The 22,119-nt window shown below is 45.8% G+C and overlaps 1 protein-coding gene across 1 annotated transcript in view; it reads left to right on the forward strand.

Moving 5' to 3' along the window:
• The window catches only part of SMYD5 (SMYD family member 5), a 338,185-nt gene that overhangs the window by 288,844 nt on the left and 27,222 nt on the right, over window positions 1-22,119 (forward strand). The window contains exon 12 of the mRNA XM_069632308.1: window positions 4,991-5,061. Within this exon, the coding sequence (XP_069488409.1) occupies window positions 4,991-5,061 (71 nt within the window). The remainder of the gene's footprint in view (window positions 1-4,990; window positions 5,062-22,119) is intronic.

Genomic DNA, 22,119 nt, shown 5'->3' on the forward strand with positions numbered 1-22,119 from the left:
GAAGGAAAAAGTTCAAGTAAGATCTCCTGGTCTCCAATACAGGACTGCCTATTGCTGACACCTACATCAACACTCCTTCCAGGCAGACTGTTACTGACATGCTCTTTGTCATTCCCTCCCAGACCTTTGGATTCCCCATATTGTCTCAGTCCTCTCCCCTTTCTCTTCTTCACCCATTAATGGTGGAACCCATTGGGAAGTACTCTTGGCACACTTCCCATCCTCTAGGAGCATCATTAATGTCTACCAGAATGGCACAGTCATGGCCCAGGGCTCTCAGCCCAACCTCCTCCTTCTTGATAGGCATCTTCTGTCTCATAACCCCCCCCCCCCTTCTCCTGCCTCTCCTCCTTCTGCCACCTCACCGGCCCCTTCGCCAACACCGATGGGCATACCACATTACAGTACACCCCTCCTCGGAAGACCTTCAAAGGTGGGAACCAGCTCCACTTGGCTACCCTCAACTCTCGCTCTGCCATTAAACACTCCTCTGACATCTGCCACCGCCTTGAAGACTTCTACCTTGACGTCCTCGCTCTCACCGAGAAATGGTTGTCTCATTGCCAGCTCTCATTATTTTTGACACACTCCTCCCAGAGGACTACAAGATGCAATCCTCTTGTTAACTCTTGCCACCATCTACAGGACCCCTGGTCCAGTCTCAATCTTCCCTTCAGAGTGGTCTGACTTCACCTCTTCTCTCCCAGCCTCCACCTCCAAGCTTCTCTTGCTCTGAGACTTCATTATTCACCCAGACTCTCCTGATGCAGCCTCTGGACTCATCCACAGCCTCTGTGACTCTCTCTCTCTCGCTCGCTCGCTCTCTCTCTCTCTCTCTCTCTCTCCCCCTCTTTTTCCCTCACCATCCTTCCCTCCGGTCCGACGCACTCAGCCAGACACATCTTGGATGCTCTGATCTCAGCAGACATCCCCATCTCCAACCCTCTCACTACACCCTTCTGCTGGTCTGACATGCCCTCCTGTCCTCTCACCTGGATCTCTTGGGTCCCTCGGCTAATCTTCTGTCCTTCTGCCCACACAGCCAATCTCCTTCTCTGTCTTTCGACCGATGAAGCGAGTGTCAGTTTCTGCTATGCTGCAGCTTTCTTTCCCCATCCCACTTTGGCCACTGACTCCCACACTGACGCAGCCCTTGCTAACCTATACCTCTCCATCTCCAACACTCTGGACATCCTTGCCCCTGTCATGAGGATCCACATGAAGCCTGCCTCCAAGCATAATAACCGGTATGATTCCGACCTAGCCTCTCTGAAACGCAAGTGCAGAGTTGCTGAGCGGAAGTGGCAGGCCTCAAGCACATCCTCTGACAGACTGGCCTGCCGCCTACAACATAAGCAATACAGACTCTCCGCTATAAGGCCTATGTACAAGCCTGCATCTCTGGGGCCATTAACAACACGGCTGAACAGTTGAAAATCTGCAAGGAACTCACCAATCCTACTTCAGTCTCCACCTCTCCTCTGCCATCCTTGACACTCTGCAATGGCCTCTCACTTCATAACCAAAACTCAGGACATCCTGTCCTCACTCTCCTCTTCACCCCTTCCTTCTCCCTCACCCTCTCTGTCCTCCCTTAGCACCCCTCTCCCGGTCCCTCCTACTTCCTCGTTCTCGCCCATATCACTGGATGAGGTCTCTAGGCATGTTCTCGCTATGAAAGTGTACTCCAAACAGGTGCTCCCCTGCTCCTACAGAACCATCAAGGACAACATTGCTTCCCTTGTGCCAGCCTTGACTGATTTCTGCAATCTCTCCTTTGCCACTGGCTCCTTCCTGCTACCCCTCAAGCCCTCCCTTGTGCACCCTCTCCTCAAAAAGCATTCTGCTGACCCCTCATGCCCACCTAACTACCACCATACCTCCATTACCCCCTTCCTGGGCAAACCCTTGCAGAAGTTGATCATTTCCCAGTTGATCCACTACACTGAATCTTTAGGTTGTCTCCACAACCACCAGACTGGCTTCAAAGCAGCCAGACTCCCGGAAACTGCACTCCTGAACACCTGTGAAGGCTTGCTCTCAAATCTCGATTACAACTTCCATTCTCATCCTTCTTGACCTTTCCTTTGCCTTTGATACGGTCAATCATGCCACCCTTAAAAACCGTCTCTGTGATACCCTCACGTACCTGGCACTGGACTGGTTGATCTCCTTTCTCTCCGACCAACCTTCCCAGGTTCAACTGGGCCCTTTTCTCTCCCCATCACACTCTGTACCTGTGGCGACCCTCAGGGCTCTGCCCTCCCACTATGGCTCTTCAACATCTACCTTGCCTTTCTAGCCCATTTGACCTCTGCCTTCTCTCCTCACATCCATTGTTATGCAGACGAAACGCAGTTCTCCTTCAAGCTTCCCTCCACTTCCTCCTTTTAGTCCTCTCTCATTCCTGACTGTCTGACTGCCATTCAAGCATGTTATGCTGCTAACGATCTCTGCCTTAATGCCAGGAAGACTGAGATCCTTTTCACTTTGCCCCCGGCTCCCTTGTTCTCTCCTACTCTCTGGCCACCCTCCATGGGCCCCCTCCCCTCACCCTCTTGTGAGGCAAAAATAATTTGTCTCATCTTTGACTCCTCTCTCATTCTCTCCTCACAATGTGGACCTTGTCAAGAAGGCCCACTTTCAGCTGCACCTCCTCAGAGGTATTCTCGCTTTCCTCATCTTACCCCAGACACTCACTGTCTCCAGAGCTTTGGTCCTCTTTAGGCTGGACTACTGCAACAGCCTCTTCCTAAATCTTCCCTTCGCCCCCTTCAACTAATCCAGAATAGGACTGCAAGACTTATACTTGCCCTCAAGCCCAGAGACTGCATCTCTCAGCTCTAAAATCTCTCCACTGGCTCCCGTTTGTTGCGAGGATCATGTTTAAGACCCTCTGCAGCATCCACAAGGCTTTCTGGGGCCTGGGGCCCTGCTACCCCCATCTATCTCTCCATAAATACCTCCCTACTGGAGCCCTTCGGTCTTCTCGCTCCAACTCTCTGCAGATCAGATGCTTCTCCAAGCAGAGAGTGTGGGGGGGGTGGGGGTAGGTCTCTCTTCTGTAGGAGCTTCCCTCTGGAATGGCCTCACTGCCCCTCTCGGGCTTGAGCCGGATCTCCTTAAGTTCCGGAAGCTTCTCAAGAAGCTCCTTTTTCTCTTCTTCCTCTCCTCTCCCCTGCTGATGTCCCCCTCTGCTGCATTTTGACTGGTTGTCTTGTTGCTTCTGAATCATACAGGGCACCAGGCCCTCCTCGCCCAGTCTCCCCAAGCAGTTCGCTCACTCCTGACCACCACCCCTACCCCCAAAACTGCACTTGCCCTATCAGGCTCCCTCCCCCCTGAACTAGCCTTGCGGGGCAGACAACCCTACTGAGCCCGATCCAGCCCCGTCCTCGTACTTAGCATATGCATATAGACACTCACTCCCTGCCTTCCCCTAGCACTTGTTCACCTAGCCCCCCTTTAGCACTTGCCTAGCCCAGGGGCCTTCTTACCCCCGCCCTCCCAGTACTTGCGTGCTCTACACGCTTCCCTTCCCATCTTAGCATTCGAGCATTCCGCTCTGACGGCACTTCTCCCCCCCCCTTCCATGCCTCCCCCACTCCCCTGCCCTACTTGTTACTGCACTTGCACGCTCCGAATGACACAAGGCCTATTAGGACCGTTTTTGTGATTCTTCATCCCAGTCCCCCTCCCCGCCCCCTTTCTTTTGTCTTGTGGTGCCTTGAAACACTATTTGCTGTATAGTTGCATTGCAAATACCCAATAAATAAGTGGAAGATGGAGAGGTGAGGCTGAAGCGGTAGGGTTAGGTCAGTCAAAAATTATGCTACTGATATGTGTTAGACGAGTGGGGATTCAGTCCTAGGGGGTGTAGAGGAGAGAAGGTGTTCCAGAGCAAAAAATGTGGGCCAGAGGCGAGTTAAGCAAGAGTAGAGGCGAGAAGGGTCAAGGGAGATGGGGATCATGAAAGATGCGTGCCTGGAGAGTGGTGGAACAGGGGAGAGGAGAGGTGAGGTGTGCTACAGGAACAGATAGGTAAGTTTTTGGTGAGTAAGAGGTGGGCCAATCATGCCAGGGGAGGTGAAGTGGACAGGCATGTTGGACCAGGGCAATGGGGAGTTGGGATGAGAGAAGACATAGATATAATGGCAGCGCAAAACTAGTAAATACACAACGAAGCAGTAAAACAGCTGGTGCTCCTTTATAGCATCATAAAACCGAACCGATCTCATCTAGAACCGTACGAGCACACATATAGCCGGTTTCACAACTTGATTTTAATCCTTCCACCCCATTGCCACTGACACAAACCCCACCCTGACCTTTTGCCGAACCGAGCACCAAGGGACCGCCAAAATGGCAGAATGTGCTCTGTACAACACCTGATTGAATTTGTTCTCAATTGAATGGACAGATCTAAGCCAAAGGTATGTCAAACGTAGAACTGGCAACCTCTTTATGAATAATGACAGTTCTTTTTTTTTATACTTTTAAGTACTAACTACCTTTGCCATGCACTGTTTTCTGTAAAGTAGTTTACTTCTATAGGTTGCAGAGAAATACCTGTGTATCACGATCTGTAGTTTGCATCACCACCTTGGGTTTGCACATTAACATCTAGTTTGCACCGTTTGTGTCACAAATAGAAAGCAAAAAGATTTGTTGACTTCTGAAGTTGTAAGGAAGGATGGTAAGGAATGACAATCTAACCAATAAATATAGGTAATTGTCAGCTAATATGTGAAGGATTAGGAACACTTATAGGTTTTTGTCAACACCAGATCAAGTGCTGAAGGGATTGGGAATCACTTGTAAATTCTCCATGTTCTCTCTTTGGCCGATGAATAAAAGTGTAAAGTGCTCATAAATGCATGCATTTGACCTTTTCCCATATTGCGCCAGGTTACCAGGTCGGAGCTGATGAATACTGTATCTCACGAACAGTCTGACTTTGTGTATCTGATGTCTTTTGTTTCTCTTTCAGGAAATCTGCATTAGCTACTTAGACTGCTGCCAGAGGGACCGCAGCAGACATAGTCGGAACAAGGCACTCAGGTGAGCGAAAGCTGCACTCTAGAGCAACTAATAAGTGTACCGGGAGAATCTTATTTGCTATGAATGTATATCTTTGGAGATCCTCTTGCCTCTGCGTATCTCACATCGTCTTTGCAACTCGTTACAATGTTGTTGTGCTCACAGTTAAGATGTGTTAGCTGTTGAAATGTGATGAAACCTAAATCACAGCTGTTCATTTAACTAGTTGTAAATGGTGTACAGGTAAATGATAAATTGCAATCTGTATATGTTTGGCCATGGAAGTGCAACATTGAAACCATCGTTTTAAAGTTAGAAGTGCATGGATACTCAATGAGTGTGAGCATACTGCAGAAGCGCACAGTCTGCCCATATGGGAACTTCCAGAGTCTCTTGTCGATTTATGTGCATATTCAATTCAAGGAGTGTTATGTTATCTTGCATTTGTAGACTTATCCTTGTCCACAAACCCAAAGACTGCATCTCTCCAGCACTAAAAGCTCTCTGCTGGCTCCCGGTTGCTGCAAGGATCAAATTCAAATCCCTCTGCATCATCCACAAGTCTGTCTGGGGCCGGGGGCCACACGATCTACAACTTGCTCTCACTAAATACTCTCCCTCCAGATCTTTATGCTCTTCCGGCACCAACTCCATGTGTCAAGTGCTTCCCTAAGCCAGCGAGCTGGTGGACGATCTTTTTCCTCAGCAGGCTCCGTCCTATGGAACAGCTTCATCTTGAGCCAGTTCTCCTTAAATTCCGGAAGCTCCTCGAGACCTTCCTCTTCACCTTCTCCTTCCCTTCCTCCCTCCTCTGCTAAACCCCTCAGTTGCTGAGATTGGTGACCAGGGCCATTATGTGTCATCCTGGGCCCTGACCTCCCATCTCCAATCACCTCCAGCCTCTGCCTGCTCCTAGAACTTGCATCAGCACCCTCTGGCCTATGCCACCACATGCCTGCATTTACCTATTTATTGGTGGCTGACCACTCACCCTAGCACTTGCCACTTGTACACCTAGCACTTATCCTCATCCCTCCCACTCTCTCATCCCTTCTCTCTCTCTCTCTCTGCACTTGCACATTCTGAATGCTCAAAAGGCATAGTAGGTCTGTCTCTACCGTTTTATTATATCGATTCTCATTCCCACGTTCCCTCCCTGTTGCCCTGTGGGCGCTTTGAAACACAATTTACTTGATGTATGAGCGCCTTACAAATGCACAATAAATAAAATATATATTGTGCCTACTGCCATAGTTCATGGCTTGGAAGCCTTTGAAGCCAGTCGGAGCGGCAAAGGAGGAGTATGATGGAAAATTCAGTAGTGGTAGGGAGAAGCATATTGGGGTAGATGGTTGGGGTGAGGTCGAGGGATGGATAAGGTGCTCAGGAAGGCATGAGAAGAAAAAGGTGGAAGAGCTACATGTACAATTGGACTGAATTTATCAGTGGACTCAACTGTATTCCTTGGGGCGCAGTGCCGTTAGGAGAAACGGCTGGAGAAGAGGTGTTCGCTGCTCTGGGGGGTGGAGGGTACGTATGGAATTCTCACTGTTGAAGCCATGCCCAAGAAAACCCAGACAGCAAAGCCCTTCTAACAATTTCTGTAGGGACCCAACACCATTTGGCTGGGGGTGTATGACCAATCTGAATTTGCCAATTTTACACCAGCTGTCTGAAAAGTATGCAAGAACACCTCACATTCTTTTGGTTTCCTCATTTATTTATGTAATGGTTACAAAAACCCTAGGCTTGAGCTCAAAGTGCTTAAGAACAGACAATCTGTCTATGAGCCACAGTCAGACTTCTGAGCCTTCCAGAGTATCATGGTGAGCCAAGGCATGTAGAAACCATGTCCAAGAAAACAAAGCTTACAATTCGCCTGACCCATGAGCGGCCAGGTTGTATAGATGGGGAAAATTGGAAGGAAATATGGGCACATTTAACTGAGGATGGGATTTCAACCACATCTTCCTTGGGAGCAGAGGCCCCAGTCCGGACTTCCTGGTGGTTCCCAAGTCCTGCATGGGCCTTCAAGCTAAAAGTTATGTTGTTGTGTGAGGCAGGAATCCTTCTAGGCTGAAGCTGGATGCTTTTGGGAGCTAACTTACATAATCCTGCCTTTGACTAGTCTTCTCACTCTGGGAAGCAGTTCCTGTTTCCTGCCATGCAGAAGTTAGGTCAAAACATGGGTGTATGATCTAATTAACAGATTAGATTTCCTAGTCTACCCTTCTTGCTCCCGAAAGTTTTATGGCAGCTTAAAAGGCACTTAAAAATTACACATTCAGAGCAAAACATTATAATGACTGAAATCTCTTCACTGGCTCCCAGTGGCAGCGAGGATTAAGTTCAAAACCCTCTGCATTGTCCACATGGCCTTCTGGGGCATGGGACCTCAATACCTTAAACTTTCTCTTCCTAAATATCTTCCTTCTCGAGCTCTTCGCTCATCTGCCTCCAACTCCCTCAGGGTTAGTCACTTCTCCAAGCAGCGAGTTGGTGGTAGATCTGGAACAGCCTCCCTGCCTCTCTGAAACTTGATGAGAACCATCTCCGGTTCCGGAAGCACCTTAAGACCTTCCTCTTTGCTTCTGCTTTCTCTCCACTTCTCCCCTGCTGATCTCCTAGCTGAATCTTAAACTGCACTGGTTACCTGGCTATCCTCTGATCTCGGGCCCAGGTCCCCCCCCTGCCTGTTGGACACTTGCACTTCCTCCTGGCAAACCTTGGACCCGGGGACTGTTGCTGTATCCCTACTGTTATCCTATGTACTGCACTTTCCCCCTCTTCCCCCCTCTCCTGCACTTGCACAATCTCAATGTCACCTGGCCTAGTATGATCGCTGTCTGTCTTCCCTCTGCCCCCCCTTGCCACGGCGCGCCTTGAAACACTTGTGTATATGCGCTTTATAAATGCCATATCATATCACATATCAATGAAACCTCAACAAAATAAAACATGACCTATCGAGCTAGTATGAAAGGAAACCAACATATTCCCTTCCCCCCTTTCTCGAAGGCGTTAACCTGCATTTAGTTTTGGGAAATGAACACATTTATCCCAGCAGAAGAATATATCACACCTATTTCTGCAGCTTAAAGCATGGCATAGCATAGCATAACGCAGAGTATAGCATACCAAATCTGAGTGGAGCACTTCAAAACCGAGCATGGCATAGATGATGTAGCTCAAATGTAGGAATATAGTCAAATATGCAGTTGCTGGGCTGGGCGGATAGCTCAGACGCAACACTTTTGTGTAGGAAGCAAGACAACGCAGAGCAGCCCAGGTTTGAATCCCGTTCCAGCGCTTAGAGACTGGTCTCTGGCATTAAGCGTGTTATAAAAGATTAATTAGTTGGGCATCCCAAACAAATAATGATGCAACCCAGCAGAAACAGCACCGCAAAGGTAAGGTGTTGCACACAAAAACACATGCCCACGCGTGGATCTGCTTCTCATGGGGTTAATTGATTTGAAGATGTTCATGGCTGATCTTTTGTAGGCCACCACCATGGGTCTTCAAAGGCAAGGAACTCCACTGCTCACACCCTTCCTTCACTCTTCACTGGGGGAAATGGCTGTTTCCTGTCATTGATGGATGCCATTCCTCCATTAATTAAGACTGGTTCATCTCTCTTGGCCAAAGGAAGGAACATTTGGGTCATTTCTCGTCTGGGAAAAATGGCTCATCCTCTGAAACCATCAGGTGGCTTCCAATACATTGAGTTTCTTTTTTGATTGTATGGTTGTGACGGTACAGCTATACTACAGAATGCCATGACTTTGATAGTGTTTTAAAGGGATGTGCTAGCGCATACCCTTTGCTTGTAGGCAGAAAACCAAAGGAGGCATCAAATTGTTTGAGGAAACAGACATAGCACTCAATGTTTTGAATTACACACGGGTACCCACTGTTAACCAAGCATTAAGATATTACATTACTAGAACAAAGTAATTCAGATTATGAGGGAAATGTCTTGTTTTAGCTATTGACACTGTCGTGGAAAGAATTACCACTGATGACTCTGGTAGATTGGTGAACAATTTATTAGCAAAAGCGGAACAAAACAAACCAACAACAGCACAAGACTTCGACACAAGCGAGAGCCCTCTCTCTCCGAGCACCGTCCTCTAATACCCAAAGAAACACATGCATTTCAATGGAATGGGTGGTCTAGACAAGGCAAGGAATTGTACTGAAACAATGTTGCTAGCAGGGAACACCTCCCCACTATACAAGCCTTTGATACCAGCTGCTTTCTTTCATGTTAGACAGTGTTATCAGGTAGCACAGCATATTGTAATAGTGAAGGTGAATATTCTCCTCAAAGATTCACACACGCTCTGAGGCAGGCAAGAACACTTAGTCTCATGACCTCTGTCTACTAATGCAGCTTTTCCTAAGAAAGAGGGAGCCTAAAACACGCTTACATATGCCAAAAGCGAAACCCTTCAGAAGCGAAAGACGTGCGTAGTAAAACCTAAAACCTTACCTCGCACAAGTAAGAAGCTGTGTTTAAACATGGCAGTTTGCAGTATCTTTTAACTATAATAATTCAGTAATCTGCAAGGGGAAGTACATACATTTTTCATTTCCAATGTTTCCCCCTCAGTCCTCTCTGATGCCTTTACTCTAGATTCATTTCATACATCTCTAGGGGAACAAACATCAAAAATTATTTCTTCAGTAGCATGACAGTACAGAACAGGCGTTACAAAGCCGTAATATAAGCACTTACAAACCATCGACAGACAGGACAGACTTAGAATTAAGACCAGCGCTATGAGTAAAGTCAAATCTGACCAATATAGCCATCGAGAGGGCCCAGTAGGCCTTCAACCCAAGACCCAAAGGTCCAGGAAGACTCCAGACTGGTGTGCAGGAGGCTTAGTGGGACGTATGTAGCTGACGATGTCAGTAATGTTGCTCGAGTAACTTGGTAGGAAAGTACAGCACTCTTCACGATAGAGCAGGCGCCTCCCTATGAGGCAAGGATAATGCCTGGAGACATACGATTCTTAAGCATCAGGATTTGGATGACTACTTGTTCTCAGGATAATTGTCAAGGAGGACGTAATAGCATTTTCAATATCCTCCACTAACTGTGACAATTGGGTCAGGCGATCTCCATTTATCTTAATACCCAGGGCGAGTATAACATATCCCACATCCGCAACAAGGTTTTCCCAAATGGTACTTCTCCTGAGGCAGGGCTGAACTGGAAAAGTAGGAATATGTCGCACTGCAGGCAGAATATACCCCATGTAACAACTCCCTCCACAGTTTAATATGCAACCAGGGATAAGCGTTGTCCCCACTGCTGAAATATCTTCCTGAAAATGTAGCGTACCCGGATTGGGAAAATTAAAAATTACGATAAAAGACAAATGTAACATTATTGATCACTACACTAGAATTGGTGGATAGATAATGACATTTGCTGGTTCCCATAAACCAAGAACCTGGGTTGGTGTAGCATAGTAGACCAGTTTCTGGGGTGGAAAGTTGGCGTGCTGCTTACTTAGTGCGTACTTGATCTGGGGTGGGAAAATTCGGAGGGCTGGTAAAGCCCAAGTGGGAGTGAGTGTGCCTGCAAGGTCCTGGGCCTTGGGACTGAGTAACCAACTTAATATCCAAACATACACCCCTCCCCCCCACCCCCTGCCACTGAAAGGCGGATGGTCCAATAGGAAACCTGTAGGATAAGTCATGGCAAATGGGCACAGACCCAGCAATACGTGAGATAAAAAATGCAGGCATACTGCCAGGAGAGGTGCATATAAGTGTTTTCACTGTGGAAACAGGAATGTGCAGAGGGACCGTTGTTTTCATGACAGGTGGTGTGAAAGGCAACAGTCGTTCTAAAGCAATAATATATCAATTTTCTGACAATCACTACCAGAACCGAAATATACCCAGACATTGTTATACTAGGTCCAATCCTCAGATGTCTGAGTTCAAGAATCAGGTCGTATTAACAGCACAAAAGTTTGTTGTTTGAAGACAAATTTCTATTCGGCAGGTAAGATGCAGAACACAAGTAAAATGAGCGCACCAGAACTTACAACACTAGAATAACTCGAGCTAATTCCAGCACTAAAGAGTTATTCATAATCTTGAAAGAATTAGAAGTCCCTATCCCAATAAATGGATAACTGCGTAAAAGATCAATCCTGGTGTTCCAATATTCAACATGCGCTTACCAACAATGTTTCGATGCTACAAACTAAAATTGCTAAAAAAAAAAAAGCATCACTCGTGACTAATCTATCCCACAAAAGCCCCTCTATACCTGCCAACAATACAAGCCCCCCTCTGATTAAAATTTTCTCCAGTCTCCATCATCGAGACTGAAAAAACTATCCTATCGCTCAAACCATCTAACTGCAAGGGAGACCAATGCCCAGCCCAATTGATAAAGGATGCAGCAAGAGACCTGGCTCCATTTATCTCCAAACTTATTAATGCTTCTTTTTCCATAGGTTCTATACCAAGCAACCTGAAAGAATCCTGGGTGGTACCTTTGCTTAAAAAACAGACGCTCAACCCCACCATATCCACTAACTACCGCCCAATTACAACTGTCCCTTTTCTCCTGAAGATTATAGACAAGATGGCCTACTCCCAAATTCAAAAAAATTTGGAACTCCACCACCTGCTAGGAACTCGCCAATCTGGCTTTCGGCCTCAGCATGGAACTGAAACTGCCTTAATTGACCTAAAGGCCCAAATTGATGAGTGCAGGGACACAGGTAAATCAGCTCTACTCCTCCTTTTGGACTTATCAGCTGCATTCGACCTTGTGGATAATAAAGTCCTATGCAGACACCTGGACTCGGCTGCTCATGTCTCTAAAGAAGCTATAATGTGGATCCAATCCTTTCTTAACAATAGGACCATGAGTCTTCTCCCCTACAGCAGCCGCTGACCATATACCTATCACATGTGGAGCACCCCAGGGTTCCTGTGTCTCCTACGTTATGCAACATTTTCACAAAGCACCTTTTCGATGATCTGGTCTATCTTGGTATCGCCTACACTAACTATGCAGATGATACTCAGATTCTCTTACCACTTACTGGGGATTATGACAAGGATTTGGCCTTGGTGAATAGTGTGTATCTCATCCAGGCATGGATGGCCACCCATGGACTATGCCTGAATGATAAGACAGAGATTATCATCATGGGCACGCCCTCTACTCTCAAAAAATTCTCCAGTTTCAACATTGACCATAACATTATCGTTGCCACCAACGAGGTGAAGACTTTGGGTATCTATCTGGATTCTACCCATACCTTCAACAAGCAGTTTAACGTGATGGCATCTGCCACTGCATATATCTGTAAACTAATCGGAGCAGGTAATCCTTTCCTATCTAATAATAGCTGCTTTACCTTGGCCAGAGCACTTATTCTGTCGAAGTTGGATTATTGCAATGCGCTTTACTTTGGAGCCAATAAGGCAACTATCAAGAGAATCCAACTTCTCCAGAATAATGCTCTTAGAGCAGCATTTGGTATTTCTAGGAGAGACCACATCTCCGAAATTAGAAAATCCAACAATTGGCTTTCAGCTCATGAAAAAATTCAGTTAAAAATGGCTTCACTCACTTACAAATGCCTAAACAACACTGCACTTTGTTATCTCTCAGAGAGACTCATCAAATTAATTCCTTTCAGACAAACCAGATCATCCAGTACCATTAGCCTAGTAGTACCAAGATTCAAACTTTCTAGAGACGTAGCTTTCAGGTTAAAGCGGCTTTACTATGGAATTCATTACCTCCTCTCCTGCGCTTGGATCAATCTTACCAGATATTCTGTCAAAACTTTGTAACCGGGCTCAAAGATGCTGACAACCGAGCTGCCCTCACCCTGACCTTCCTATGACTGACCCACCCTACACTTCCCTCCATGTATAATTATGTATTGTATCTGAATGTTGTGTTTTTAAATTGTTTGATGTAGTTGTAATAAGATGCTCTGTTATTGTAATAAGATGTTTCGCTGTGTAATAAGATGCTTTGTTGTGAAACTATGATGTATGTGAATTGACGATGTGTAACCAAGCTGTGAGTTATCTTTTGCTGTGCGCCCTGAGACCTAAGGGTCTGGAGCGCAATACAAGTAATAAAACAAACACAAACAACAAAAACAAAGAAGATGCAGCAAAGTACACATCAAGGTTAAAATCGTGTACCAAGCAAAACAAATAGTGGTGCACAGTTTTATTGAACGTTCTCAATGAACATCCAAACTAGAAGTATCCCAGGTACCAGAGCCACGTCCATATGAGGGTCATTGTTATCAAAAGAATGACCATTAGATGATACCAGCAGGGACCATAACAGATAACGGGTGAATCAACAGTAGTGGCTACTACTCTTTGCCAGTGCACCGCCACCGCACGGGGATTCCTTATTCTTGAGAAAATCCAGGGAAAAGAGTGACTTGGCAAAGTGCCACTTTGTTCAGAGTTTTTCTCAGGTGCTTTTCCACAGGATTGCAAAGCATACCTTTTGGGAGTTGCGTTGGGAGGTCCTGAGGGGTAAGACACTGAAGAAGATGCACCAGCAGTGAATTCTGAATTCTTCCGGAACGTCGACAGCCTGAGGAAGGAGCCTTAGCAATAGCTCCCGCATGGGCCTTGCGGTGCGGAAGAGATTCAGAAGCTGCGTGCGGATCATGTACAGCACGTGAGCATATTGCTTGATCAAGGGCCACGCCCTTGCCTTCTGATACTGGCCATTAGTTCCAGCAACACTGGAAGAGTCTGACATCGACAAGCGATCAGCAGCGTCACTGGTGGAATCGGTGGTTGTGGAACATTAGTGGTTTTGCCTAACGTCAACCTGATCATTGGCCAAGGCCTTCTGTTTGTAGTTGACCTCATAGTCTGCTCACTGTTCTGGAACATTTGAGCGAGTATGAGCAGACCACTCTCTCATCCATCAGGGTTTTTAATGAATAGCTCTTGTTTTTGGCATCTGAGTCACGTTTTAGGAGACCAGGATATTGTCAATTTCAGTCTCTTATTTAGGACTATTTGATTTTATTAAACAGGGTGCCATTACCCTTTCTGGCCTTTAGAGACTTGCTCACTCCACCTCACATTTGCCTTTGCCCTCGTGTTTGTTCAACACTTGCCACTTGCAACTGTCGTTGTCTCTCCTAATCTTAGCCGAAATATGTCTTATGCACATGGTCCGTTTATTTGACTTTGTGCCTTGCACCCATCTCTCGAAATAGCATCCTTAACACCAGACCAAGGTACTCCCTTATTCTTCACACACAAACAGCTTCTTATTCAGCTCTTCAATTTGCAATCCTAGTCCTCGTCTTTTGAGGTAACAGGGTTGATTCTTAACACAGGCCGTCTTCCATTTTCTTCCAATGGCCATCCTAAACGTTGTGTATATATACCTCTTTTTAGCAAGCTTCCATTTACCTTTTCTACCTTGCATTAGTGTATTTACAGTTATTGGTCAGCATATTTTTTCATGTAATATTCACAATGACTTCGTTTTTAGGTACATGTTTCTCTTAGTGCTTCGTTACATTGTCAGTTTCATATTGTTTCGGCATAGGTTCATGCATCTTCTTTTTGACATTCTGTCGTCATCAGACTTTACATAGAGTTCATCCATATTACACATAACCACATTCTGGCATCTTGGTAGTGGGCCTCCTTCCTGGTAGCATTCTTCTTCTGCTTCTACGTGAGGGTATAATCTGAAGGGCTGCATGAGTGCATATCATCCTTCATACACTCAACGCGGTATTGGAATGTTGCTTGGATTCATGCATGGGTTCCCAATCTTGGCGCTTCGTCTGCTACTTCAATAGGACAGTGGTGAGGGGGTGGGGACAAGAGGAGAGGCATACACCTGCTCCACTACAATCCGATCCTGGGACAAATGTCTTTCCGCCGCAGAAATCTCATTGCCCAGGTATCGCACATGCGGCAGGCACAACTGTTATTTGTCTTTAGAAGCCTTGTGACCCCTTTCAGCAAGAATAAGTGCGTCTTCATCGGCTGCTACTCATAAATTGCACAACACCTCTGTCATCAGGATGCAGCTATCCCTCACGATATCAATTCGGCATGGCTGCAGATATAATATCTCTCCTGCTACACATACATTGCACAACACCTCTTCCGTTAGACTGCAGCTCTGAACCCACCTACATGCCTGCTCACCATGGGTGACTAGTAGAGACTTGGCCACCCCTACCTACCTTTATATTGGCCAAAATGCACACACGCCTTCTATGACTTACTGACAAATTTCCCATACTTGGACTTCAGTCTCTAAGGGCGTTAAACCTACAGCACATTGAGACCATACCAATGTTGAAAGGCACTGCCTATTAGATTGCAAGCTTCCAAGGAGGGGTAGCTAGGAGCAGATGTATGTACTGGAAACTGAACTGAATCTAGATCTTTCTTTAAAATTTGAGAAAACCTATCTGTATTCCATTGAAAGCCTAGTTGAACGTATACTGAGCGCATTTATGGGTAAATGCGTACAGGTACCCAGCACCTTCTGTTAGGTAGATTTTCCATATTTATGCAAAATCTCATTCACCTGTGAGACCCACAGCACTTTTTGCTGGACTTGTTTATTTTGTCTGTTTCTGGGTGAGTGGGAACCTTTCACCCCCCTCCGTCCCCCAACTCACCCCTTCTTTTACTGGCTATGGGAGTCATTTTTGTGTCTCTTGCTGGTGAGAAAACCTGGTATGCCAGAGATCTGGGAATGGCTAGGAGCTTTATCCGTCCAACTCCCAAGGGCTCAACAATCCTTTCCCCAGAATAAACAGAGGACTCAGCCAACAGCAAGTTAGAACTGTTGTTTGTTACAAAACTGACAGGGACCATACAGGACAATCATGATTCTCTGGTAAAAAGGCCTGTTTCACCGTTTTGATGCCACATGGCGTCATCACCTGGGCGCTCCCCCAAAGACCTATCCCCTTTTCTGGTAGGGTGCTCAGAGTAGTATAACTGGGGGTTCCTGTTCTAGTGGTTTATTTTTTTTTTTATTACTTCTGGGGGTGTTTTTCAGAATCTGTGTTTCAGTGTTTTCCCGTGTGCCCCCTTAAAAAGATCGCGGATAACTGTTTTTTCCAGTTGTAGGCACACACATATTCTTTTATTGTCTCATTGCATGCAACGGTAGGGTAATTTCTCTCATGACCCGCTGCAAGAATAATATATGGCCAGGTCTGAGAGGTTAACCTCGAAATCCACGCTATTGCAAGCATCGCTCAAAGGCGCTCATCAATCACAGAATGATTTTTAGACTAAGCATTATTTATAAAACATGCACACTGGCATCTTCCAAAATGGTTAGTGTATTTAGTATGAAAAATGAAAAGGTTAGTGTTTGACATACCATCCAGGACACCAACATTTAGGGCTGTCCTACTTTTGTTCCTGCTTCTTTTGTAAACACTAGTGAAGTCATCTAGGGGTTAACGCAGTTGATTGGCCACTCATTTCGATGGCGACTCTTAGCAGTGCAAATGACAAGGTTTTGAAACTGGGTAAACTGACCATTTTGTCGTGTATGTGGTGGAGTAAGTAGGTGAGCCTTGTTCTTCACACATGATTGTTTTAAGTTGCACAGGTGGGTATCTCTTGCAGAGTGTGTGCGTTGCGGATAGCAGTGCGCAGCCTTGCAAACATGTTGCAGATTGTAGGAGCATTGGAGCTGTGTGTGTTGGTTTATGGTCGAAGGGTGTGTTTATGGCCTGAGGGCAACTCTCATCTTGCCACTCCCTCTTTGGACCCTTTGATGGCCTTGAACGGGAGACATGGGGTGCATGAGCCTGTATAGGTTTGTGGTGTTAGGGACCTACAAGGGACTACTGGGATGTTAGGAGCACTGTTGTGGGAGCTGGGTGCAAGTAACACAGGGCATGTTAAGTGTATATTTTATGGCTTAGGATGTCTAAAATCACCTCAGTTGAATCTGATTTTGGCAGCTAAAATTATGACCATTGGTAGGACTATGCGACTGCAGTGTGAATCAAGATAGACTATGCTTTTATGATGAAACCCTCTCAACCTGGAACATGCGCTATGCTGCTTGAAAGACTGAAAGTACCAGAATGAATTGCGCTTGCCATATAAAAACCGGGATAAGTCTCCGATTAGATTCGACCCAGGTCATTTTAAGGATGCACACATTTGCTATTTGTGGATGGAGCATCTTTTTTTGTTTAGAACGCTGAAGCAGAGAGACACTGGTACAGAGGAGGGGAGGGGCATATTTTATGACCGGTTTTAGTGATGCTGTATCTTCAAGACCCCTTGGATTGTGAATGTAGATGCTGCACACCATTCCCAGAGCACAGCTCAGTTGGCACACTTTGAAGATGTCACTGCACCATTTTCTAAGAGCTGCAATAAGGTTGAAGTGTTCAGCTGCCCTTCTGTGAATTAAAACGGGACTGCAAGGTGTGCAGAGATGTCTTAAGGTACGCACTTAACCTGTTGAACCAACTCGCAACAAACATATATTCTTTTTTGCAGACCCAAATTTTACAGTGTATGGTGAGAGGCACGTAAAGAGACATGCGATTGATCTGTGCTGTGATGTATTTGTGTGGGCCCTGTTTGTGTATGTGCATGCGTGTTAGGGAGAATGTTCTGTTTAGTGCTAAATTCCTCCCACCTTTTTGACCCCCAGCTCTTTTGCTGAACTGAACAGTATTTTTGTTAACTTTGGAGTCTGACAAACTGCATAAGCATCATATTTGCATCGTGTCACACAGCACCTTCAGATTTCCCAAAGGTTTAAATACCGTCTCTTGGATAAACTACTGTTTCCAAGAGCAGTGAAGTGAAATTGGCTTTACTTACACTTTGTAACTTTCTAGACACAGCACACACCATTTTACAGTAGGGTGGCGGAGGGGTTACTTAGTATCCCCTTTGTCTGATTATGTAAAAAGTTTATGTTGCCCTTTCTACAATTAATGGCTGGTGGTAGTGGTTTACTTTTTTCTACCATTGTGTTTGTTTTTACAGCGAGCCGCGATTGCCGCTGCAGTAAGAATCCCATGGGTGCCCATTTTGTCAAAATGGCCCTGGTGTTTTTTCGCCATTTCTTGTTGGATAGGTCCTGCTTGAGATTTACTCTGTGCGCCAAACCAGGTTTGGTCCCTTCGGTCATTTTGTCTTTGGCGGGATTCACTGGTGAAGCCCGCCTCTGGCTCCAGCATGTCTAGCAGGGGCAGGAACTGAGGGAGGTGCCCAAAAGTCCCTGTGCTTAATCTCCTTGGTTACAGGAATGCACCCAAAGGTGATTGGCCAGCTGGCTGTCCATGGAGGAGAGCTACCCTGCTGTGTGAGTGACAGCTAGGCTGCGAATTAATGGAAGAAACTTGCCTAAAAGGCGAAGCTTTTGGCTTGGAATGCAGAGTCGATCGCTGGACGAAGGAAAAGATGGTTTGCCCGGTGTAGCCCTGCTACTGTGCTGAGGCACTTTTATTTTTCTCCTTGCACTGTGTTAGATGGGGATTGTACTAGTGTGTGTGTTTTGCTTCACACTACTCTGTCCTCCCATCCCTATTCTGTGTATACTTGATCATACACAAGGATCTGCAGTGTTTCCCAACATATTGGTTCTCCTTGTATTTCCTTGACCACCTCTCCATGGGCAGGATAATTTCTTCAATGTTTTTGTTTTTGTCTGTCCTTTCTGCATGCCATCAGTTATGTATTGTATAGCTTGGTCTAACTGCCCGTAATTGTTCATCATGTCAAGAGTCTTTATGAAACTGTCTTGTTTAAGACATTCATCTCAGTGTTGCTGTTTTCCCTTGGAATCGTCCTCGATTTTGAACATGGATATATACATGAGGTATTGTGCTCTTGCTGATAGTATTTCAGTTGCTATAAATGTTATGGAGGCACTCTTGGCATAGGGGATTAGTGAGCAGACATAGCAACTCTCCCCAGTGATTTCCTTACCTACTTTGGTCATGTGTTTATACCACATGTTAGACACTCAAGCAGTGTCAGTGAGATATAGATCCCCCTCCCCCATGTCTGTGCCAGCACTGCACTTACCTCTTTATTCCTGTGCTTACATTGCTCCCCTGTCAACCTGACATGGTTTTTCCGCCTGCTGGAGTTGGGGTAATTGTAACGCTTACCTGGACTCTGCGGGGACACTACGTAACACAGCTTTTCTCAATTAGTGTGCTTCCAAACCTCCCTTCAACATACCATAAAAGGTTCCTAGAACAAACACAAGAGAATTATAAGAATTTTGACTAGCGCTTCAATGAAGTTAAACTAATCCAAAACACTAATGTCATTCTTCAGCTTTTCTCATTACCTTGGGAATTTATGTTGTTAGCTCTCCATCCTGCATCGGTGCAAGGGCGCTAGTTCTGAAGAAGGGAAATGGCGCTAACTATAGTGGCAAGGAAGGACGTTATTACTAATGTTCAAATGAACTGGGAAGGTACTTCGAACAGATGTTCACACGGATTGATAGAGTGTGAACCCTAGACGACTGTGCCTAAAATGAAGTAGCTGAAACTAGTGGTCAATCCAAGGGACCCCCACAGGTGAATAGGGCTGGGAAAGATTGCTGAGTTGGGAGTACCATGGATGTGAGGAACATTTCTACACACACGCTTTCGTGGAACCACCACAGGAAAACGAATTTACCTCAGGAAAACGCTCACAACCACTGAGCGTGCAAGCCTTTGAAAATAGCAAAAATGCGTCATCAAAAGCTTGTTGCAAACAATGTGTGAAGAACACATACCAACTAAAATCAAAAGCTAAGAAAGCTCAATAACTAATGAAGCGTAAAACCGGCTCCATTACATTGCGCGCAACATGTGTTTAGATAAATATTACAACGTAACACAGAACTTCACAATACCATGGAAAACCATGACACTTCAGGGAAAATAAAAGATACTTGCGAAATACCCTGACTGAAAACCTTGAACCATGGAAGCTGCTCTGTGTCTGGAAAGTGACGGGGCTAACTGAGTGACAGGGAAGAATTCCGTAACTAGAGTTCCAATACCCTGCTGTGGAAAATTCTGTGACTGGAATTGTAGGAATTACAGGGAACTCCGGGGAAACAAATAACGGGAGCAGAGGGAACCAAAATGACAGAAAGGGAAGGGTGACTAGTGGCGCTGAACGTGACAGGACCTAAAGCTGGACAGCGGTAAGCGTTGACTGGATTCTTTCCGAACGCGAAGCAGGGAATGCTCGAGGGGAGGGGCTTAAATAGGAGGAGAGAGAAAACAACTAGACCTACACTGCGCACGCTACCAACATAAACCAGGCAGCCCTGTTGAGTGTCAAGATGTACTACCCATGCCTAACACTTCCCTGAGTTGCCTTTTCCTAACATCCACGAATGGTAGATCGAAGACCAATTCTTTTTGGAAGCAATTTTAGGAACCTTTGCCGTGATCATGACAGTATTCCCCCCCAAGGCCCCTCCTAAGGTGAAACCTTCTCCCTTTGGTTTGCTAGGATTATTCAAATGGAAGGATTTAATTAATCGGGGAGCGTGAATGTCTTCAAGGGGTTCCCAGGTTCTATCCTGCGGACCATAACCCTTCCAGTCCACCAGGTAATACAATTTTCTGCGAACCATCTTAGAGTCCAAGATAGCCTTAACCTCGTACTCTGGTTGGTCACCTTCCACAATTACAGGAGCCCTGTGGACCCTGAATTCGAGTATTTGGATTTACAGCTTTCAATAAGGACACATGGAATACCGAATGAATTTTCATGTGTTTAGGGTGTGTCAATTTCATAGCCACCGGGTTGATGACCTTCTCAATGGTAAAAGGACCCAAAAATCTAGGAAGAAATTTCCTGGATCCCTTCAACCTCAGATTCCTTGTAGCCAACCACACCGAGTCTCCCACCTTGTATTCTGGGGAGTCTCTTCGCTTTTGATCAGCGAACTTCTTCTGAGCAGTCTTCGCCAAGTACAACTGTTTTCTGGCTAGGTGAACAGCGGTTACTATATTGTCATGCAGAGTCTTTATAGCTGGCATTTCCAGAGATTCAGGTGGATCATGAACCGAGGTTCGTGGATGTCTACCATATACAGTGAAGAATGGGCTTAATCCAGTCGAGGAGTGTACGGAATTATTGTAGGCATATTCTGCAATCCACAATATTTTTTGCCAAGGGTCGTCAGTTTGGTGAAGCATGCACCTGAGGTACTGTTCCAACGTTTGGTTTGTGCGTTCTGTTTGTCCATCAGTTTGTGGGTGATAACTTGTGGACAAACGTATCTCCATCTGAACCATCTTGCAACATCTTTTCCAGAATTCAGAGACAAATTGGCTTCCCCGATCAGACACCACAATGGAAGGAAAGCCATGCAGCCTTACGATGTTTTCCAAAAATACACTGGCTAGGACCGACGCAGTAGGCAATCCCTTCAATGCCACAAAGTGTCCCATTTTGGAAAATAGATCCACCACCACCAGGATGGTGTCAAATCCTTCACTATTGGGTAAGTCTGTAATAAAATCTAGGGAGAGTGTGTGCCAAGGAAGAGGCGGAATCTCCAATGGTTTGAGAAGACCAGCAGGTTTCTTTTTCTGCGATTTATTTTGAGCACAAACTCCACAGGTCTTGATGAATTGAATTACATCCTTACGCCAAGTTGGCCACCAATACGATCTCTTGACTCTTTCTAAGGTTTTAGTGACTCCCGGATGTCCTTCCATTAGTGCACTGTGGTAGTCTGCAATCACTTGCTCTCGTAGCTTTTGAGTTGGCAAGAAAAGTCGCCCCTTATAAAAGGGCAATTCTTCCTGCACATAACAATGTTCCTTCTCAGATGCCCATTTTTGCAACTCTGCTGCACTGATATTGGCTTTGATTTCAACCCTCAATTCTTCAAATAAAGAATCTAACATCCATGACTCCAAGCACCTTTTCAACTGGAATTATCTCCACCGGAGTTGTGGCACTGTAAGCGTCTTCTCCTTTACCAATTCGGGACAGAGCGTCGGCCTTTCCATTACGGATGCCAGGCCGAAATGCGATAACAAAATCGTA

Source organism: Ambystoma mexicanum, chromosome 6q (assembly GCF_040938575.1).
Source record: "Ambystoma mexicanum isolate Mex_15411 chromosome 6q, UKY_AmexF1_1, whole genome shotgun sequence".
Taxonomy (NCBI): domain Eukaryota; kingdom Metazoa; phylum Chordata; class Amphibia; order Caudata; family Ambystomatidae; genus Ambystoma; species Ambystoma mexicanum.